Source organism: Entelurus aequoreus, linkage group LG21, assembly GCF_033978785.1.
Source record: "Entelurus aequoreus isolate RoL-2023_Sb linkage group LG21, RoL_Eaeq_v1.1, whole genome shotgun sequence".
Lineage (NCBI taxonomy): Eukaryota > Metazoa > Chordata > Actinopteri > Syngnathiformes > Syngnathidae > Entelurus > Entelurus aequoreus.
The window spans coordinates 40,235,368-40,258,438 of record NC_084751.1 but is presented as its reverse complement, the minus strand read 5'-3'; the positions used below and the strand labels follow the sequence as shown (position 1 = coordinate 40,258,438).

The 23,071-nt window shown below is 42.2% G+C and overlaps 2 protein-coding genes across 2 annotated transcripts in view; one reads left to right on the top strand and one right to left on the bottom strand.

Moving 5' to 3' along the window:
• Window positions 1-23,071, bottom strand: part of LOC133639062 (phospholipase A2-like) — a 38,386-nt gene that overhangs the window by 6,144 nt on the left and 9,171 nt on the right. The gene's annotated exons all lie outside the window — the stretch shown is intronic.
• Window positions 15,120-20,364, top strand: ppp1r3c2a (protein phosphatase 1 regulatory subunit 3C2, duplicate a). The gene is made up of 3 exons (XM_062032146.1): window positions 15,120-15,146; window positions 15,396-15,484; window positions 19,394-20,364. Exons 2-3 carry the CDS (start codon window positions 15,471-15,473, stop codon window positions 20,220-20,222), a joined length of 843 nt encoding a protein of 280 aa, XP_061888130.1. The 5' UTR covers window positions 15,120-15,146; window positions 15,396-15,470; the 3' UTR covers window positions 20,223-20,364.

The following is a 23,071-nucleotide window of genomic DNA, read 5'->3' as shown; positions in this document are numbered from 1 at the left end:
TGGACTGGACTCTCACTATTATGTTAGATCCACTATGGACTGGACTCTCACACTATAATGCTAGACCCACTCGAGGGAGACCGGACATATGAATATGTCATTCATATTGGCATCCCACTGGGTTGTGAGTTTTTCCTTGCCCTTATGTGGGCTCTGAACCGAGGATGTCGTTGTGGCTTGTGCAGCCCTTTGAGACACTTGTGATTTAGGGCTATATAAATAAACATTGATTGATTGATTGATTGATTGATTGATTGATTGATTGATTGATTGATTGATTGATGCCTGCAACATGTTTCAAAAAAGCTGGCACAAGTGGCAAAAAAGACTGAGAAAGTTGAGGAATGCTCACAAACACTTATTTGGAACATCCCACAGGTGAACAGGATAATTGGGAACAGGTGGGTGCCATGATTGGGTATAAAAGTAGATTCCATGAAATGCTCAGTCATTCACAAATAAGGATGGGTCGAGGGTCACCACTTTGTCAACAAATGCGTGAGCAAATTGTCGAACAGTTTGACAACAACATAACTCAACCAGCTATTGCAAGGAATTTAGGGATTTCACCATCTACGGTCCGTAATATCATCAAAAGGTTCAGAGAATCTGGAGAAGTCACTGCACGTAAGCGATGATATTACGGACCTTCGATCCCTCAGGCCGTACTGCATCAAAAAGCAACATCAGTGTGTAAAGGATATCACCACATGGGCTCAAGAACACTTCAGAAAACCACTGTCAGTAACTACAGTTGGTCGCTACATCCGTAAGTGCAAGTTAAAACTCTACTATGCAAAGTGAAAGCCATTTATCAACAACACCCGGAAACACCGCCGCCTTCGCTGGGCCCGAGCTCATCTAAGATGGACTGATGCAAAGTGGGAAAGTGTTCTGTGGTCTGATGAGTCCACATTCCAAATGTTTTTGGGAAAATGTGGACTTCGTGTCCTCCGGACCAAAGAGGAAAAGAACCATCCGGATTGTTATAGGCGCAAAGTGTAAAAGCCAGCATGTGTGATGGTATGGGGGTGTATTAGTGCCCAAAACATGGGTAACTTACACATCTGTGAAGGCTGTGAAAGGTACATACAGGTTTCGGAGCAACATTATGTGGTGTGCTTTAAAACACGCCTAATAAAATAAAAGTATCATTATTGTGCTACATGTTTTTAATCATCCCTGAAAAACAGAAATTATTGAACCATTTTTATCCCCATGAATTTGTTTTAGTCCAAAATGTAAAAAAGTGTAATAATAATAATACAGTGAAAACATTTTGTAATAAGGTTGTTCGGGCCTCCAAACAAGATTCCGCTTAGGATCACATAGGTGATGCAACGTGTACATTAGATAGTTTTTTGTGCCTTACTGAATTCATAAAACGTTGCATACATATTAATTGTATCTCTAAATGTTTTTAAATGTCTTCATTTCACAGCGGTGCCGCAATTAAACAAGAACAAATAGACCCCGTGCTTTAAAACCCAGAACACCCATATATCAGTTTTACAGTAGATCATGAATAACTGTTGTTTTGCTGATGTCAGCCAATTTGAGGCAAGCCATATTCATGTATCTTCAGTTCCCTTTCTCTCTTCTTTCATTTCTTTTATTTTATTAATTATTTTATTTTAAGGACAATGGAGCACCTAAGGCAGTGTTTTTCAACCACTGTGTCACAGCACGATACAGTCTGGTGTGCCGTGCAAACCAGTAATTATAGTCCGCAAATGATGTGTTGTTGTTGTTGAGTGTCGGTGCTGTCTAGAGCTCGGCAGAGTAACCGTGTAATACTCTTCCGTATCAGTAGGTGGCAGCAGGTAGCTAATTGCTTTGTAGATGTCGGAAACAGCGGGAGGCAGCGTGCAGGTAAAAAGGTATCCAATGCTTAAACCAAAAAAATAAACAAAAGGTAAGGGCCCCTAAGAAAAGGCATTGAAGCTTAGGGAAGGCTATGCAGAACCAAACTAAAACTGAACTGGCTACAAAGTAAACAAAAACAGAATGCTGGACGACGGCAAAGACTTACTGTGGAGCAAAGGCGGCGTCCGCAATGCACATCCGAACATGACATGACAATCGACAATGTCCCCACAAAGAAGGATAAAGACAACTGAAATATTCTTAATTGTTGCGTCTGACCAGTCTCCCTCTCAGGGAATTAAAATCACCGGTCAATCCCACGTTCTTTCGATGACATATATGCTGAGTAAGAAGGACCATCAAGACAGAATAGGAATATTATCAAGTTTTACTAAAGCTTTAGGACACCAGTCCAATTGTCCTTTAATATCGACATCTCGAAGCGGTCTGACATTCAAATGGGCAGAGCCAACATATTGAATACGCAAACAGTACCCCCCCCTTTCGATGACATATATGCTGAGTAAGAAGGACCATCAAGACAGAATAGGAATATTATCAAGTTTTGATAATATATTTGATAAGGTAAGAAGGGGGATGCATCACTCCCACATTCCAATGCCTAAGACAAAACACAGACATCTGCAGACAAAGAGAGCCAAGCATACAGAGTATAAATGGAAAACTACTAGCTGCTTTAAACATGACTATGAATAAAGAAAGAACTCTTAAACATATATGCATTCTCCACAATTGCTAAAACAAAGTAGAGTTGTTGAGTGTCGGTGCTGTCTAGAGCTCGGCAGAGTAACCGTGTAATACTCTTCCATATCAGTAGGTGGCAGCAGGTAGCTGATTGTTTTGTAGATGTCGGAAACAGTGGGAGGCAGTGTGCAGGTAAAAAAGTATCTAATGCTTAAACCAAAAATAAACAAAAGGTAAGTGCCCCTAAGAAAAGGCATCGAAGCTTAGGGAAGGCTATGCAGAACGAAACTAAAACTGAACTGGCTACAAAGTAAACAAATACAGAATGCTGGACGACGGCAAAGACTTACTGTGGAGCAAAGACAACTGAAATATTCTTGATTGCTAAAACAAAGTAGAGTTGTTGAGTGTCGGTGCTGTCTAGAGCTCGGCAGAGTAATCGTGTAATACTATTTCATATCAGTAGGTGGCAGCAGGTAGCTAATTGCTTTGTAGACATCCTATCTAATGCATACTTGCCAACCTTGAGACCTCCGAATTCGGGAGATGGGGGGGGGGGTGAGGTGGGCGGTGTTGGGGGGGGATGTTTGGTGGTAGGGGGGGTGTATATTGTAGCGTCCCGTAAGAGTTAGTGCTGCAAGGGGTTCTGGGTATTTGTTTCGTTGTGTTTATGTTGTGTTACGGTGCGGATGTTCTCCCGAAATGTGTTTGTCATTGTTGTTTGGTGTGGGTTCACAGTGTGGCGCATATTTGTAACAGTGTTAAAGTTGTTTGTACGGCCACCCTCAGTGTGACCTGTATGGCTGTTGACCGAGTATGCCTTGCATTTACTTATGTGTGCGTAAAAGCCGCATACATCATGTGACTGGGCCGGCACGCTGTTTGAATGGAGGAAAAGCGGACGCGACAACAGGTTGTAGAGGACGCTAAAGGCAGTGCCTTTAAGGCACGCCCGCAATATTGTTGTCCGGGTGGAAATTCGGGAGAATGGTTGCCCCCGGGAGATTTTCGGGAGGGGCACTGGAATTCGGGAGTATCCCAGGAAAATCGGGAGGGTTGGCAAGTATGATCTAATGCTTGAACCAAAAATAAACAAAAGGGGAGTGCCTCTAAAAAAAGGAGGGATGGCTATGGAGAACGAAACTAAAACTGAAGTGGCTGCAAAGTAAACAAAAACGCAATGCTGGACGACAGCAAAAACTTACAGCGTGTGGAGCAGCAGACGGCGTCCACAAAGTACATCCGTACATGACATGACAATCGAAAATGTCCACGCAATGAAGGATAGCCTCCACACAACTGAAATAGTCTTGATTGCTAAAACAAAGCAGGTGCGGGGAGTAGCGCTCGAAGGAAGACAGGAAAATACCAACAAAACAGGAAAAGCCACCAAAATAGGAGCGCAAGACACTACACACAGGAAAACAGCAAAAAACTCCAATTATGTGACAGCGTGATGTGACAGGTCGTGACACTTACTTTGAGACAAGAGCTATAGTGATGCATGGTTGGTTATGGTTTGAATTCATATCCAACAATTGCAACAATGACTTTTTACTGTCAATATCAGCTACCGAGTTTACATTTTTAATGTATTCTGCTGGTGGTGTGCCTTCGCATTTTTTCAAAGAACAAAAATGTGCCTTGGCTCCAAAAAAGGTTGAAAAACACTGACCTGATGAATGAATGCAAGTGATGCCTTTCAGAGTCTACACCTACTCTGTCCACTAGGGTGTGCTGTTGCCTTTTGTCAGAGTGTGTTCAAGAAGAGGCCGTGGGTCCTGCAGGGTGATGGTCACCCCCAACGGGTGGTAATGTGGTTACAGTCTGCAATTTGCTGCTTTCTCCCTGGATGCTTACATCAGCCTCTGTCATCATTCCTCCTCTGACTGGAAATCGTTTAGCCAGTGGAAAGAAATTTAGAGGCTTTGAAGATTTTTTTTTTTTTTTTTTAACGCCGCAAATAAATAAAGTTTGGGCTTTCAACTTAAAGTTACAGTCACTGGTCAGCTTCTTGTTCTTTTTTTTTTGTCATTTTTCTGCTATTTGCTATTGGTTTTTGTTACATATCCAACAGGCTTGCACCATGTACAGCAGATATCTTATTAAAAAATAGCTTCTTTTTTTTTTTAAATGTTGGTAAACCATATCTGAGTTATTGTGTAGAAATATGGGGAATTCAAAATGACACTTTATTCATTAACGGTGTTACAAAAAAGATCAGTTAGAATAACACAATGTTGGATATAGAGAACATACAAACCCTTTATTTATTGAATCAAAAATACTGAAATTCCACGACATAGTGAATTTGCAAACGGCTAAAATTATACACGAAGCAAACTATAACCCGCTACGACAAGAATATTCAACAATTCTTCTCAAAAAAAGAGGAGAAATATAATCTTAGAGAAAAAAAACATTTGTACGCACGTACAACACTTAAGACCTTCAGTATATCAGTATGTGGAATTAAATGATGGAATGGATTAAGCAAAGCAATCAAACAATGTACTAATATGATCACGTTTTAACAAAGGTTTAATGCACATAGGTTTTTATCAAAGTCTTTCTTCCGCAGAACGTAACCTTTCAGTCACGTCCGTATCCTCTCTCTCCTCCTGCTCCCGGCCGCTTACTGTTAAAGACGACAGGTGATTAGATTAACACGTACCACCTGTGAAAAATCTAATCACCTGCCAGCTGTGTCTCGCCGTCAGCACTGCCACGCCCCCCCGTCTGACGGTGCTCTGTCCTCAGCACCATGGACAGAGGCGGTGACCTTTCCTCCTGCAGGCAGCGCTCTCCCTCCACACATTCATTTTCAAAACAATCTTACTCATCTCACCATGTGAAATGTAACTTACTTCCCCGAGTATTATTTATTTATTTATTTGTAATAATAATAATAATAATAATAATGAATTGCATTTGTTACGCACTTTACATTTGTTAAAATCTCAAAGTGCTACAAAGTATTAAAAATAAAAATAGAAAGTAAGAATATATAATAAAAAATTAAAATAGAAATGAATCATGACACACACTAGATAAAACAGAAACATAGATAAAGTATAAATAAGAGCCTGAAAGCACTGGATAAAAAAACAGATAAGCAAGCAGTGCATTTAAAAACAAGAAGGCAGAGAAATTAGATAAAAGCTGTGCTAAAAAGGTGGGTTTTTAGTCCCTTCTTAAAATGGTTGACCGACTGTGGTGCTCTAAGATGGTCGGGGAGAGCGTTCCAAAGTTCGGGAGCGGTCGAGCAGAAAGCCCGGCGGCCCATAGATTGTAACTTTGTCCTGATGGGTTTGAGGAGGTTAGTGCTTGAGGAGCGGAGGCTGCGGGTAGGGGGTTGAGGGGAAACTAGGTCCTTGAGGTAGGAGGGGGCGTTGCCGTAGATGTATTGGTGAGTGAGTAGGTTGATCTTAAATTGGGTCCGGGATGCAATAGGGAGCCAGTGGAGTGATTTGAGGATAGGTGTGATATGATCAGGCTTGCGCACTCTCGTCAGGATCCTCGCTGCGCTGTTTTGAATGTACTGGAGCTTTTTGATGCTCTTTTTGGGGACCCTGACGAGGAGTGCGTTGCAGTAATCAAGCCTGGAGGAGATGAAGGCATGGACGAGTCTTTCAGTGTCGGCTGGGGGTGAGTGAGGGGCGGAGTCTTGAGATGTTGCGGAGGTGAAAGAAAGAGGTTTTGCGCAGATAGTTGATGTGGGCTTCAAAGTTCAGGTGGGGGTCCATTTTCACTCCCAGGTTGGTCACAACTGGGGAGAGTGGCAGGTCCTGTCCAGAGAAGGTGATGCTGGTTATGGGGCATGTGTTGATCTGGTGTGGGGTGCCTATTTTCATGACCACTGTTTTTGAGCTATTGAGCTGCAGGAAGTTGATGCTCATCCATGCCTTTATGTCCTCCAGGCAGGTGGTGAGAATGGAGAGGGGCGTTGGAAATGAGGGTGAGGTTTGCATTGTTTGCAGGTAGAGCTGTGTATCATCAGCATAGCAATGGAAGGAAATTCCATGCCTGCTGATGATACGGCCAAGGGGTAATAGATACAAGGTGAACAGGGTGGGGCCGAGGACAGATCCCTGGGGTACACCGCAGGTGACAGGCATGGTGCGCGAATGTGAACCTCCCAGGGAGACATATTCTGACCGACCGGAGATGTAGGACTTGAACCACTGTAGTGCTGTATTGTTGAGACCGATGGTGGATTGAAGGCGACTGATTAGGATGTTGTGGTCGACAGTGTCAAATGCGGCTGTAAGGTCCAGTAGGATTAACAGAGAGGGGGAGCCGGCATCCGCCGCCATCAGGAGGTCGTTAGTGACCCTGACCAGGGCGGTTTCTGTACTGTGGGCAGAACGGAAACCAGATTGAAATTTTTCGCTAATGTTGTTGAGTTTGAGATGAGTTTGGAGCTGTGAGGAAACTACTTTCTCCAGTATTTTAGAGAGGAATGGTAGGTTTGAGATGGGCCTGTAGTTGGAGAGGGTGTCTGGGTCGAGGGAGGGTTTTTTAAGAAGAGGGGTGAGGATGGCGGTCTTAAGAGTTAGTGGAATGTGGCCGGTCTGAAAGGAGAGGTTGATGATGTTGGTGATCAGGGGGCTTATTGTACAGATGTTGGTTTTGACTAGGGTGGTGGGAAGAGGGTCCAGGGCACAGGTAGAGGGCTTCATTCCTCTGACAATGTCCTCAATCTCTTGCTGTGTAGTGCTGGTGAAAGATGAGAGGGGGTTAGGGATCAGAGGCAGTGGGACGATGGTTGGGACAATTTGAGTGACGGGGCCAGAAAGGAGGGAGCGGATGTTGTCTACCTTAGTTCCGAAGAACTCAAGGTAGGTGTTGCATTGATCAGCTGTTGTGTTATGGTGTTTGGAGGATTGTGGTTGCAGAAAGTGGTTGACGGTGGAGAAGAGTGTTTTAGAGTTGCCAGGGTTTTTGTTGATTATGTTAGAGTAAAATTGTGACTGTGCCTCCCTGAGCGATCTTGCGTAGGCCTTTTGGTGTTCCCTAAAGGCCTGTCTGTGGACAGTTAGCCCAGTGGAGTTTCGCCGCCGCTCCAGAGCCCGCCCAGCCGTCTTCATTTTCCTCAGCTCGGGTGTGAACCAGGGGGCTGAGTGTGAGAAGGTGACTGTACGGGTTTTAACAGGGGCGTGGAGATCGAGGAGGTTTTTCAAATTGGTGTTGTAGTGGTCGACTGCATCGCTCAAGGATGGGGGGATTGCAGCAGAGAGGAGTTCCAGGTCGAAGGTGAAAGTGGCAGGGTTTATGTTTTTAAAATTACGGAAATTGATTTGGCGTTTGGGCTTGATATGAGAGGTAGGGAACTGTAGCTCCATGGAAATGACCTTGTGGTCAGACACGCCCAGTGAGTAGGCGACCAGATTTTTGATGGGAGTGGAGTCTGTGATGACCAGGTCAAGAGTGTGTCCCCTGCTGTGTGTGGGGGTATCCACATGTTGTGTGAGGTCCAGAGAGTCCAGTAGTTGTAAGAAATCAGATGCAAATTGGCAGGATGGGTTGTCCACATGGATGTTTATGTCTCCCAGAATTATGACATTTGTGGATGTTGAGCAGAGGGTGGTGAGGAGGTCAGAAACTTCGGAGATGAAAGTTGCGTTTTGTTTGGGTGGTCGGTAAATGAGGAGCAGGGTCATGGAAAAGGGGGGTTTGCAGTTGAATGCAAAGCATTCGAAAGTGGACAGCGGAGGCAGGGGGACAGGGGACAGTTCCAGGTGGTCCTTGTGGAGAATAGCTATGCCACCACCACGCCCCGTGCTGCGGGCCTTCTCCAGGTATTTATAGCCAGGAGGGCATGCACGGTTGAGGTTGATGTATTCCTCTGGTTTGTGCCAGGTTTCAGTGAGACACATTAGGTCTAGTCCCTTGTCGAGGATGTGAGTATGAATGAGTGCTGTTTTGTCAGTGACAGATTGAACATTGAAAAGTTCAATTTTGAGTAATGGGGAGGGAGTAAATCTCTGGAGAGGGCGAAGTAGATTGAGATCCACTCCACGTTTATTTTGCAGCCTGGTAAGTGGAAGCCTCACGGTGTGAGCAGTGGAATCCACTCCAGTGACTGGAAGCTTCACGGTGTGATCCACTCCATGTTTTCCACGTAGCTTATGGTCGCGTGGTCTCGCGTCATTTCCGGGGTTGCTACATGGTCCCATGTTCTGATGACGCGAATTGGGTGCGACTTGGCGTTGTGTTGAGCAGATGGAAGGGATAGAGGACTGGCTGTAAACAAATTGTCGTCGGGAGCCTCTATGTTTGTAGCGGGATCGGCATAGGAGTCCAAGTTGTTGAATTATTGAGTTGCATGCTGGAATGGCGCTTTTGTTAAGCTCCAGCAGCTTCGAGAAGGAGTATTTCAGCATAGTGGCAGCAAGCGGAGGGAAAATGTTTGTCCGGGATCCGACGTTAGCAGCCGGGAGTCCAAGGCTAGGCTGCCCGGATTTAAACCACACAGCAACAGGTAGTCAGGCTGTATGTGCAGTCCAGTCGATGGGCCACCACCGCCAGACAGCGGCAAGAGAAGGTGGGAAAGACACGCCGACAAGTTCTCTCAGCGAGGGACAGGTGGTAGCACGATAGCAGGTAGGATGGTTTTGGAGCTGTATAGCTTCTTTTTTTTTTTTTTAAAGTGCTCAAAGTCACAGCAGTAGGCTGAAAAGACAAAAAACTAAAGAAAAAACAAAGCGAGACAAACACTGAAACTAAAACGTTTAAGGCTAAAATATTAGAGCTGAAGTTCACAGATTCAGTGACGGAGAAGCGGCGACAGCAGCGCCTGCGTCCTCTCACGTCCAAGTGATCAAAGTATTTGTATTGTGATTACTTATGGAGTATTTTGTGAATAAATTGAGAACAGTGATTTCCAGCGTGGAACTGTCACAGGATGCCACCTGTGCAACAAATCCAGTCGTGAAATTCCCTCGCTCCTAAATACTCCAAAGTCAACTTTATTATAAGAAAAGTGAAGAGTTTGGGGAACAACAGCAACTCAGCCACCAAGTGGTAGGCCACGTAAACTGACAGAGAGGAGTCCACGGATGCTGAAGCGCATAGTGCAAAGACCTTCTGCACAGTCAGTTGCTACAGAGCTCCAAACGTCATGTGACCTTCCAATTAGCCCACGTACAGCACGCAGAGAGCTTCATGGAATGGGTTTCCATGGCCGAGCAGCTGCATCTAAGTCATACATCACCAAGTCCAATGCAAAGCGTGGGATGCAGTGGTGTAAAGCACGTCACCACTGGACTCTAGAGCAGTGGAGACGCCTTCTCTGGAGGGATGAATCACACTTTTCCATCTGGCAATCTGATGGACCAGTCTGGGTTTGGAGGTTGCCAGGAGAACTGCATTGTGCCAAGTGTGAAATTTGGTGGAGGAGGAATTATGGTATTGGTTTTTCAGGAGTTGGGCTTGGCCCCTTAGTTCCAGTGAAAGGAACGTTGAATGCTCCAGGATACCAAAACATTTTGGACAATTTCATGGGATGGCACTTCAAGTTCATATGTGAGTAAAAGCAGGTGGCCAAATACTTTTGGGAATATAGTGTGTATCAGATTGTAGGTGGGGGTTTTCATATTTTGCTGTTTTTGTTTCATTTTTGTTGCATTTCGCTTGATTGTAAAATATGTCGATGGAGAGGGGGGGGGTGACATTCATACGTTGTCAATATTCAGTGTTTTATCGCTCATAGTTAATATTGTAAATCCCACATTATTTATTGTCATGTACATTCTGGGTGTCTCATTCAGTAAAAAAAAATGTACAATTCCATTCGGTTTTTTCAGGCGGTCTGTCATAACGTTTTTAGCATCCAATCAGACATTATTGTGAGGTTTAGTATTAGTGTCCCTAAAAATAGATACATCAGCCCCCAGACACATTTTCTCCTCTAAATTTGGCGCCTCCGAGTCAAAATAATTGCCCAGGCCTGCCGTAGTCTATACACTACTGCCACCTAAAGTCTTGGAATTGCAACTACATGCAAAGTCTCCCGTATAATACTTGCAAATTAGACTCAGAAGTATAAGAAATCAAAACATAGCAACTCCACAACACAGTTATCATAATCTGTTACAGTTAAATGTAGAATTAAAAAAATATATTTTGATATTAAAAAATGTACACTTATGTACACATGCAGAAGTACCAAACATGTGAAAGGTACCCATCCCTAATAATAGTGATATCATTTATTAGCGACTTTCTAATATTCTTCCTTCTGTAAAGACTCTCTAACAAGAATAGGTTTTAATTCATTAAACTGTGATGATTCATTCAAATGAAAAAGTCTCTCTTTGACTCCGCCCACTGGAAGGTACCACACAGGAAAGAATCTAGACAAGCCGACGGTTACGACTGATGCATATTGTGTGTTTACACCTTTTACAGTGTATGTATGAGCTCATTGAACACCTGTTTGTAGTCATCATGTTCGGAAAAGACATTCATGGGATGACATCATTAGTAGAGACTTCCATATAAGGTCAACGCAACGTTGGGTTCACCTGTGTGATCTCACCTGACTGGTGAAAGTCTGTCCGTGACACACCTCTGTGTCATCGCGTAAAGGACTGTGAGGTGTGTGTGTGTTCTTGTATTTCCACCCTTCTTGAGACATCAACCAGGAAAAGTACCTTACATATGAGGACCGGGGGAACAAGTTAGGACCGAAATTATGGTCCCAATACGGAAAACCGTCGCATCTGATAGAGAATGTCTCATTTGCACTCCCTGGTGGTGAAATATATCAAATTTAGGGTGGTCCCAAAAAAAGAGGGATTTTTCAAATTGACTGTGTGTCGGTTTTAAAAGTGCTCCCCCTCTGGTCAACATATGAAATAACAAGTGTGTGTAAAAAAAAATTTAAGTGCTCCCCCTCTGGTCAACATATGTAATAAGTGTGTGTAAACAATCGAAGTGCTACCCTCTGGTCAACATATGAAATAACAAGTGTGTTGAAAGAAAATTGAAGTGCTCTCCCTCTGGCCAACATATGTAATAACAAGTGTGTGTAATATTTTTTTTTCCAAGAGGCCTAGTGGTTAGAGTGTCCGCCCTGAGATCAGTGGGTCGTGAGTTCAAACCCCCGCCGAGTGGGACCCATTACCTCCCTGCTTGGCACTCAGCATCAAAGGTTGGAATTGGGGGTTAAATCACACCAAAAATGATTCCCGGGCGCGGCCACCGCTGCTGCTCACTGCTCCCTTCACCTCCCAGGGGGTGAGGGGGATGGGTCAAATGCAGAGGATCACCACACCTAGTGTGTGTGGGACAATCATTGGTACTTTAACTTTTGTGTTCCTGGTGTTTCCCTCTTGTTTTCATGTGGGTTTTTTTTTTGCCTTTTGGTTCCGGACCCTTTGGGTGGCACTTTTGTGACTTCTGCGGTGCTTTTTTGTGACCTTTTGTATCTGCCTCCCGCATACTTGCCAACCTTGAGACCTCCGATACCGGGAGGTGGGAGGTGGGGGCTGGGGGGCATGGTCGGGGGTGGGGCGGGGGGCGTGGTTAAGAGCGTGGTTAATAGGGGAGTATATTTACAGCTACAATTCACCAACTCAAGTAAAAATTTGGAGGAAAAAATGTGTCTGGGGGCCAGTATATCTGATTTTTGGAACACTAATACAAAACCACACAATAACATTATGACAGACCGCCTTAAAAAACGGAATGGAATTTTATATTTTTTTAACTAAATGAGAGACCCAGAATGTACATGAAAATAAGGATTGTGGGATTTACAATATTAACTATGAACGATAAAACACTGAATATTGACAACATAGGAACGTCACACCCCCTCTCGATCGACATATTTTATAATCAAGCAAAACGCAACGAAAATGCAACAACCAGTGAAATATGAACGTGAAGGGTAAAAAAACAAAACACCTACGATCTGATACATCACTAAGCTTTAGAACTTTGTTGTAAAAATCTCCTTCTGCGTCTAAAGTCTGAAGTAGGATTTTGTAAATGACGGTTGCTTTTGCCGAGATCAGCGCTGCACGTGTCTGTGCCTGAGTCAGCAATCTGCAGTGAGCGGATGAGCCAAAGTACAAACCTCGACTCTATCCATCAAGTCACTTCATGCAAATGAATAAATCAAAAACATGTCTGGTATGCTGAGACACACACCGCTTACCCCCGGCTGTTGAACGACTTTATATTTCACAATCACACCAGTGAAGATTTTTTTCAACACATTTAAAAAATATATAATACATCATATCATCTTCACGCGGACGATACGCAAATATATGTCCCTTTAAAAAAGAAAAGTGACACATGCTTAAAATCACTTATGAATTGTCTTGAAAACATAAAAGCATGGTTGGCGGTAAGCTTTCTAAACTTCAATGAGAACAAGACGGAAATTATATTATTTGACTCAAAAGTAGAACAGAATGCTCCCCCCAGTGACTGAGACCGCCTGATGCCTTATTTAAAACCCACAGTCACAAATCTTGGTTTTAAGTTCAACAACGATTTTGAATTGGAACATCAGATTACCGTATTTTCCGGACTATAAGGCGCACTTAAAGGCTTACTGAAATGAGATTTTCTTATTTAAACGGGGATAGCAGATCCATTCTATGTGTCATACTTGATCATTTCGCGATATTGCCATATTTTTGCTGAAAGGATTTAGTAGAGAACATCGACGATAAAGTTCGCAACTTTTGGTCGCTGATAAAAAAAAGCCTTGCCTGTACCGGAAGTAGCGTGACGTCACAGGTTGTGGAGCTCCTCACATCTGCACATTGTTTACAATCATGGCCACCAGCAGCGAGAGCGATTCGAACCGAGAAAGCGACAATTTCCCCATTAATTTGAGCGAGGATGAAAGATTCGTGGATGAGGAAAGTGAGAGTGAAGGACTAGAGGGCAGTGGAAGCGATTCAGATAGGGAAGATGCTGTGAGAGGCGGGTGGGACCTGATATTCAGTTGGGAATGATTAAAGCAGTAAATAAACACAAGACATATATATACTCTATTAGCCACAACACAACCAGGCTTATATTTAATATGCCACAAATTACTCCCGCATAGCAAACACCTCCCTCCTCCCGTCCATATAACCCGCCAATACAAATCAAACACCCGCACAACACACTCAATCCCACAGCCCAAAGTACCGTTCACATGACATGCACATAGCGGCACGCACGTACGGGAAAGCGATCAAATGGTTGGAAGCCGCAGTTGCGTACTCACGGTAGTGTGTATCCAACTCAAAGTCCTCCTGGTAAGAGCCTCTGTTGTCCCATCTCCACAAGCATGCGTATCCAACTCAAAGTCCTCCTGGTAAGAGTCTCTGTTGTCCCAGGCCAATGGTAAAGCTTGACTGTCATCGTTCGGGAATGTAAACAATGAAACACCGGCTACGTGTTTGTGTTGCTGCAGCCGGCCGCTAATACACCGCTTCCCACCTACAGCTTTCTTCTTTGCAGTCTCCATTGTTCATTAAACAAATTGCAAAAGATTCACCAACACAGATGTCCAGAATACTGTGGAATTTTGCGATGAAAACAGACGACTTAATGGCTGGCCACAATGCTGTCCCAAAATGTCCGCTACAATCTGTGACGTCACGTGCAAACGTCATCATACCGAGACGTTTTCAGCAGGATATTTTGCGGGAAATTTAAAATTGCACTTTACTAATCTAACCCGGCCGTATGGGCATGTGTTGCAATGTTAAGATTTCATCATTGATATATAAACTATCAGACTGCGTGGTCGGTAGTAGTGGCTTTCAGTAGGCCTTTAAAATAATTTTTCCCAAAAAAAACTCATTCAAATTAATATGCATTTTCCCCAAAATGCAATGAAATTCCCATTGAAATGAATGTGACATTTTTTAAAGTTCCACAATTCCCACATTTTTTATCCGATTCAAACCATTCCTACTTCAAAATATTTAGTTTGTTCAGGAATTGTGTGCTCACTTTCAACAATTGTAAAAAAAAAAATTCTTAGTTTTCAGGGACATTTTCCCCATTCCAAATGAATTAGCAATTTTTCACACTTCCACAATTCCCACATTTTTCAACCTTTTCAAACCATTCCAACATTCAAACTATTCTTACATTCTGTCAGCATTTTTTGATTGATTTTTATTAGTGACTTGCACAGTACAGTACATATTCCGTACAATTGACCACTAAATGGTAACACCCGGATAAGTTTTTCAACTTGTTTAAGTTAATTTCAGTTCAACTTCAGCATTGTCAAGTCAAGTCTAGTCAACTTTATTTATATAACACGTTTACAACAACTTTTAAATTGCATTGGAGCATTCATGCGCAATTCCTTCAGGAATTGCCTCATGTAGTTATGATATTTTTTTTTCTGGCAAGCAAACAAACACATTTCTCCACTTCGGTCAGCTTAGGGGCGGGGCTTGAACAAAGCAGCTTCATTGGCTCAAGTCAAGCAATATGCAAATGAGGTGTGACTGAAGGTTGAGCCCCAGGTGTGAACTCCTCACATAAGCTGAGTTTGTTTTGCTGCTGCCTTCCTCTGGGATTTATTTGATGAAACACAAGTGAGTTAATTTCCACACAGTCTTGATTATACTTCACCTTTTGTGTGTACTTACACTGTTGTGTTGTTACTGTTGTTTGACTTGAAAAGTTTGTTTCGACAGTTATCTAAGGATTTTTTTTTTCTTTTTACATTTTGGTTAGCTTCGCATATTTGATGATTCACTTCAAAAAAATATGAGTGAATTCAGGCTCGAACAATTTCAATGTCATTTTCTAATCTTGCATAAAATAACATGTTTAATTTGCAGACGTGGCAGATTTCTGATGTCTGTGGCTGCAATCAACAGAATTCCACTGGCAGTGGAATTCAGTGCAGTTAGGAAATGAACAACACGAGGTAAGTTTGACGTTTTTAGGCTCTGAGCGAGAGCAGAAATGTGTAAATGCATAATACAAGTAACTGTAAAATACATATTTTATTTTTTTTAAGCAAAGTGCATTGATCTGATGGCATGTTAATAAACAAGAAACACCAGGTCATATCTCCCTTTCCTGTATCCCACATGTGTAAAACTCAAGATCCGGGGGCCAGATCCGGCCCGACACGTCATTTAATGTGGCCCGCAAAAGCCTGGGAATAATGTGCATACTTCATCTTTCATACTAAATGTTTTCATTGTTTTACTGTATTTTCCACACTCCAAGGAGCACTTAAAATAATTGTTTTCCCCTCAAAACTGGACAGTGCGTCTTATAACCCGGTGCGCGCCTAATGTACGGAATAATTCTGGTTGTGCTTACCGACCTCGAAGCTTTTTTATTTGGTACATGGTGTAATGATAAGTGTGACCAGTAAGATGGCAGTCACACATAAGAGATACACGTAGACTGCAATATGACTCAAGTAAAGTACACCAATATTTTATATGTTCCATTGAAAATATAGAACATTACACACAAATTCTATCAAAATGTTTTAATACGACTTTGGTAAGCTATGAAGCCGCACCGCTTGATGGATTGTACTGTGCTTCAACATACGAGTATTATTATGGTGTGTGTATAAGGTAAGACATTATCTGGTGTTTTGTTTCACAATATTATGCAAAAGCAACTTTTCTTACCTTCTGGTACCTGCTGATCTGTATTTGGGATCTGCATAAATCAACATCCCAAAGCCAAATAGGACATACAAGTATTTCATTTTTCAGAGGGCATAAAAACACTTTGAATAATTTTTCTTGTTTACTTTATTTGCTCAAAATCTCTCAATCAACCTCAGCCTGAAAAAAATAAATAAAAACACGTCATCTTTAATTAACCCTATGGAGGCCTTTTGATCAAATGATGTCACAAGTTTCAATTAGTGTAAATTTGGTCCAGGGCGGTGCCCTGGTGGGGGGACAAGGGGGGCAACGCCCCCCGAAGCTCCTGGTTTTTCACCAATTTAACATGCTAAAATTAACAAAAGACAGCACCATTTGAAGAAAATATTTTAGTGTTTAAAGACATGAAAACATCATTAATGGAACATACATAACCCAATTATCCTAATGAATCACTGTATATGGTTCAGTCCCAACAGTATTTAGTCACTAATATTTACATCTTGTGTTCATTTCACATCCACAGGGGTCACATTGATCAGTGTTATTATCTACAGTTTATTTACAGTATTACCACATGACTTCAGTTCACTTCACACATTAGCTTTCTCGGAGAGTCCAGCCCTAACATGAGCTTTCCTTGCAAATGTATTTAACAAAATACCAAATGTAAACATTTCATTCTTTTCGCCAAAATAGGATATAAATTTATGAAAATAATTAAACATGTTTAGTATTGTTTACTCATATTTGAAAATAGGAAATAATAATAATGTGAGAACACTGACATATTGCATGAAACAAGTGTGAAAATGTTTACCTTCAAGATTGTTACACCACTGACAATAGTTTCAAGAGACTACATAAGAACCTAATATTACAAAATAGTATTATATGCACATTTATTTCAAATAAATTGTTAACTGGAATCAATAATGCGACTCTTTGAATTTCTGTAATTTCATAATATATTTTCACGTGGCTTTTTATTTTTAGAAAAACCCATTTATATTTCGCAAAGCAATAATTGGTTAATATTTCAAACAAACATGCGTATTTCCCAAGCAAAATTTTAGCTTACCTCATTATTAACAACCCTGTCTGCAACTGAAGTGGGTTGTTTGGGTGGATCTTTCCTCTCCATGTCTACGGCAGTTGTCGATGTAAACAAAGGATGAAGTCCGTAAGGTTTGCTCACTTTCGCTTGACATCCAAAAGTACCAGCTAGTGAAAAGTTTGTTTTCCTTGCTTCAAGTTGTTTCATATGTTTTTGGCGTTGAAGCCTTGAAACCTCGTGATCCATAGTCAATATTATCATGACACCACGTGCACAAAACCTTTCCGGGACGATCGATTTTCCGAATAAAATCACCGAACAAAGTCGTAACTTTCTTCTTCCCAACAGTATCAGTGATTTCCCTTTCCATCCAGTCCCATCGAAACTTATTTTTGACATGTTTATCAATTTATTTTACTCGTAAAGCGTCCTTTCTCTCGAGAACAGACATCGTTTACATATGGAAAATGGCGGTAATAACCATTATGAATGATGACGTTATTAACGTCATCATTCATAACAGATGTCCTGATTGGTCACAAGGAACATATCGACCAATCAACTACGGCGTAATATAAACTACGTCTCGAATCTTGATTTAGGGTCGGAAAAACGGGAGATAATTATTATTTTTTTCCCGAGATTAAAAAAGACGGAATTCCGACTTTAGACGGAAAAATCACATGCCTGGAGAATAGAGAAAAAGAAAGATCTTAATGGCGGACGTGCGCACATATTCAGGACTTATGCAGATCCCAAAAAACACATCAGCAGGTACCAATTAATTGGTTTTGCTTAATAAGTCGAAACAAAACACCAGATAATCCATCCATTTTTTACTGCTTGTCCCTTTCATGTTACGTAATCAGTGCCATTTTGGGGCCCTTACACACACACCATATGGTAAAGATCTGCTTGTGACCGTAATGCGTCGACAAACCAGTACAAAACCTGTATGTACCTTTCAGCAACTTTAATGGTAAATGGATTATGCTTGTATAGCGCTTTTCTACCTTCAACGTACTCAAAGCGCTTTGACAGTATTTACACAGTCGCCCATTCACACACTGATGGCGGGAGCTGCCATGCAAGGCGCTAACCACGACCCATCAGGAGCAAGGGCGAAGTGTTTTGCTCAAGGACTCAACGGACGTGACTAGGCTGACTAAGCTGGGGATCGAACCAGGAACCCTCAGGTTGCTGGCACGGCCACTCTCCCAACCGCGCCACAGATGCATCAGTCCATCTTAGATAAGCTCGGGCCCAGCGAAGCCGGGGGCGTTTCCGGGTGTTGTTGATAAATGGCTTTCACTTTGCATAGTAGAGTTTTAACTTGCACTTACAGATGGACCAGCTAACTGTAGTTACTGATAGTGGTTTTCTGAAGTGTTCCTGAGCCCATGTGGTGATATCCTTTACACACTGATGTCGCTTTTTGATGGCAGTACCGCCTAAGGGATCAAAGGTCCCTAATATCATCGCTTACGTGCGGTGATTTCTCCAGATTCTCTGAACCTTTTGATGATATTACAGATCGTAGATGGTGAAATCCCTAAATTCCTCGCAGTAGCTCGTTGAGAAATGTTGTTCTTAAACTGTTGGACAATTTGCTCACGCATTTGTTGACAAAGCGGTGACCCTCGCCCCATCCTTGTTTGTGAATGACTGAGCATTTCACGGAAGCTGCTTTTATACCCAATCATGGCAACCACCTGTTCCCAATTAGCCTGTTCACCTGTGGGATGTTCCAAATAAGTGTTTGATGAGCATTCCTCAACTTTCTCAGTCTTTTTTGCCACTTGTGCCAGCTTTTTTGTAACATGTTGCAGGCATCAAATTCCAAATGAGCTAATATTTGCAAAAAGTAACAAAAGTTTTGCAGTTCGAACGTTAAATATCTTGTCTTTGCAGTCTATTCAATTGAATATAAGTTGAAAAGGATTTGCATTCTGTTTTTATTTAACATTTACACAACATGCCATGTTTTGGGGTTTGTAAAATAATAATACAAAATGCTTTAGGACTTTTAATAACTTTTATGTCCTGTTTGGTGTGGAAGATAATGAAAAAGTCCCCAGAGGGTTAATTAAGAAGGCAATATTGAGCGCAGCACAAAATAATCTGCTCATGTTTGCACCCTCAGAGTTCCTCCTGCATTCAACACTCAGACGACCGGACTACCAGTCGACCTCGCCGTGTGTCTGAGCCAACGACGCCCACTTGATCACCTCCCGGCCATGAAACCTAGCTTTGAGCCGACCAACAGTCTGCAGAGAAGCAGCTTCCACTCTTCTCATCTCTCGTCTTCTACGGAACCCGGGCGCTGTTTCCAAAAAGACGGCGGCCTCCACAAGAAGCGCGTGGTCTTCGCAGACGCCAAGGGACTGGCGCTGACCGCCGTGCGTCTATTCGTGCCCGATACCTCAAACAAATCCCACCGCCACAAGTACGGTCCGGGCTTCCCTCAACCCACCCTCGACTTTCCCGCCTTCTCGCCACGCCCACCGGAGACGCACGTACGGTTGGAAAGCTGCAGCGTTTCCGAGCGCTCCCTGAGTGGCAAGGTGCACGTCTTCCACGGCGGCGCCGACAGGGCGGTGCACGTGAAGGTGACCTTTGACTCCTGGTGGCACCATTACGACGTGCCGTGCGTCTTCCTGCAACAACGGCGTTGCCGCGGTTTCGACGTGGATGTTTACGCCTTCGACTTGTGCATACCTCGGAACATAGAGCCGATGAACGAGAGGGAGTTTTGTGTGGTGTTCGGACCATCTCGGCCACACTGGGACAACAACAGAGGGCACAACTACAAAGTCCACAAGGCCAAACAGCGGCCGCCATCCTGGCTTTCTTCCACGGACGTCTTTGGAACAGGTCCACATGACGAGTCAGAGTGGGTTGGCAAACATTGCATGAAGACGCTTCGTTCAACAGAGCTGCTTGCACATGCAAGTAATCTACAATATTTATAATCCCATATTTGATTTAGATTTTTTAATTCCTCGGTGCAAAACATGTCCCCTGTTGTAACTCAGATACGCAAAAGATTTTCCGTCTAATTTTCTTCCTCCACGACTCAATCTTGACGGAACGGAAAATAAACTAGCAACAATCAACAACATCACCATGAATTAATTTCAACGATATTAAAGAGAAAGTAACTTATTTTCTTTCATGCTGACTGAATTTTGGTCCGGTAAATTGCTGGAGATGCTTCCGCAAGGTACACATTTCTGATTTGAGTCCATTGTTGAGCAACATGAATGGCAACACCAGCGGATTTTAGCATCCAAAAGTGTATTTAGGAGCCGGAGTCAGACCCAGAAGAAGAAACGTCAAAACAAAGGCTTGAAATGAATGCATCTCACTGGTTGGTGTCATGTCTGTCGCCCCGTCAATCTTATCCTTAGATAATATTACATGACATATCTCATCTCTCTTCTGGATGGGAATTTTGCCCATCATTCACCATCCTTATGTGAGGAAAGAACACACGTCTCTCTCCTTTCTGTGCCTTCTAAATAGAGAAAAACTGATAGCATGAGGCGGCTAACAACGCAGGTAATGGGATTCATCTAGTTTGCTTATAAAGCGCTCTATAAAAACACATTTACTCTCGTTGTAGTGCAAGTACAATTAGATACAGCTACTAAATACATCAGAAAATAGTCACTCGCTACTTAATGACTGAATGGATGAATCATCTGCAATTCATACAGAAAAGGGACAGGGTGAACTAAGCATTGCTTCTTCCGACTCCTCAAACATGTTAAATTGGGCAAACGTAACCGTTTTTTTCATAAATGATAATTTTGACGGCCCTAATATATATATATACAGTTAGGTTCATAATAATAGCAGTGTGTTTAAAAAGGTGTGTAAACCTCAAAATTCTTCAAATAAATTGTATTTTAATGAACACAAATGCATTGGGGAGACTGCACATTCTATTTCAAAGCCAGAAAATTGGAAAAAAGTAATTAAATTTGACAATATTTTACAGAAAGTCAAGAAATATAAAACAAAAAAATAGCAGTGTTGACATCTTTCTTTATAAAACTGAAATGTACTGTACAAACTAAGAAAGGCTTGCAGATTCAACTTTCCTTAGAATTATTAACTATAATTTAGTTGCATAACCGCGGTTTCTGATAACTGCTTCACATCTGTGGCACATGGAGTCGACAGGTATTGCAGCCCAGGACAATTGTACTACGTTCCACAATTCCTCTGCATTTTTTGGTTTTGCCTCATGAACAGCATTCTTTATGTCAGCCCACAAGTTTTCAATGGGATTAAGGTTCGGGGATTGCGCTGGCCACTCCATTACTTGAATTCTGTTTGTCTGGAACCATGATTTTGCTCGCTTGCTGGTGTGTTTGGGGTCATTGTCTTGTTGAAACACCCATTTCAAGAGCATTTCCTCTTCAGCATACGGCAACATGACTTCTTCCAGTATTCTGATGTACTCAAGCTGATCCATGATCCCTGGTACGCGATAAATAGGACCAACACCATAGTACGAGAAACATCCCCATATCATGATGCTTGCACCACCACTGCGTACTGGGGCTTGAATTCAGTGTTTGCAGGATGTCTGACAAACTGTCTGTGGCCCTTAGACCCAAAAAGAACAATCTTACTCTCATCAGTCCCCAAATTGTATGCCATTTCTTTTTAGGCCAATCAATGTGTTCTTTGGCAAATTGTAACCGCTTCAGCACACGTCTTTTTTTTAACAATGGGACTTTGCGGGGGCTTCTTGCTGGTAGCTTGGCTTCACATAGACGTGGTCTGATTGTTACAGTACTCACAGGCCATCTTAGATCTTCTTTGAACCTCCTGGAGCTGATCATTGGCTGAGCCTTTGCCATTTTGGTTATTCTCCGATCCCTTTCAATAGTCGTTTTTCTTTTTCTTCCTCGTCTTTTTGGTTTTGGCTGCCATTTTAAAGTGGTTGATATCATTTTCTGCACTTCCTTATAGGTTTTCCCCTCTTTTATTAAATTCTTAATCAAAGAACGCTCTTCTTCTGAACAGTGTCTTCAACGACCCATTTTACACTGTTTTTCCAAGGACAAATGCACAGCCAGCATATGCAGCGTCAGTTGCCTTGATCCTAAAATAAGGGCCACTTGTTTAACTTTTTTTTTTTTTAACGCATAATCAATGATGTCACTTATGGAACGCAGCACTGCTATTTTTTTGAACAAGCCCCTTTCAGTAAATGATTCAGTTTCACAGAATCAGCAGCATGCACATCATTCCTGTTGGGTTTCTATACCTTTACTAAACCTTCTAGAAACTTACTTGCAGTGTAGCAGTTGAAATTCTAACAAAAACAGTGATTTATCTTGCTAGTGATGTGGGACTGCTATTATTTTGAACACAACTGTATATATATATATATATATATATATATATATATATATATATATCAGTGGCGTGCAGTCACTAGAGGCAGGGGAGGCACGGCCTCACCTGCCATCATGGAAAGAAAAAAAAAGTAAAAAGAAAAAAAACAACATTAAATTGTTATATGTATCCAGTGATTATACTAAAGTTATTTTCCATTTAACTTCACCAGTTTTAGATTATTTTTATTTTCACATTTGCCGTTGTTGTGCCTCAACATGGATTGTGCGCAATGACTCGGCTAACTGCTGGCCTGCTGTGCAGTGAGACTGTATTGCTATATGAACTATATTATACATTTCCATAGTTTAGTTAGCTGAGGTATATAATGTACAGTGTATTTTGTCAACAACTGTATGTGTGTAATGTATTTCTTGTGCTGAGCGATCATAAAACTGCTGCCAAG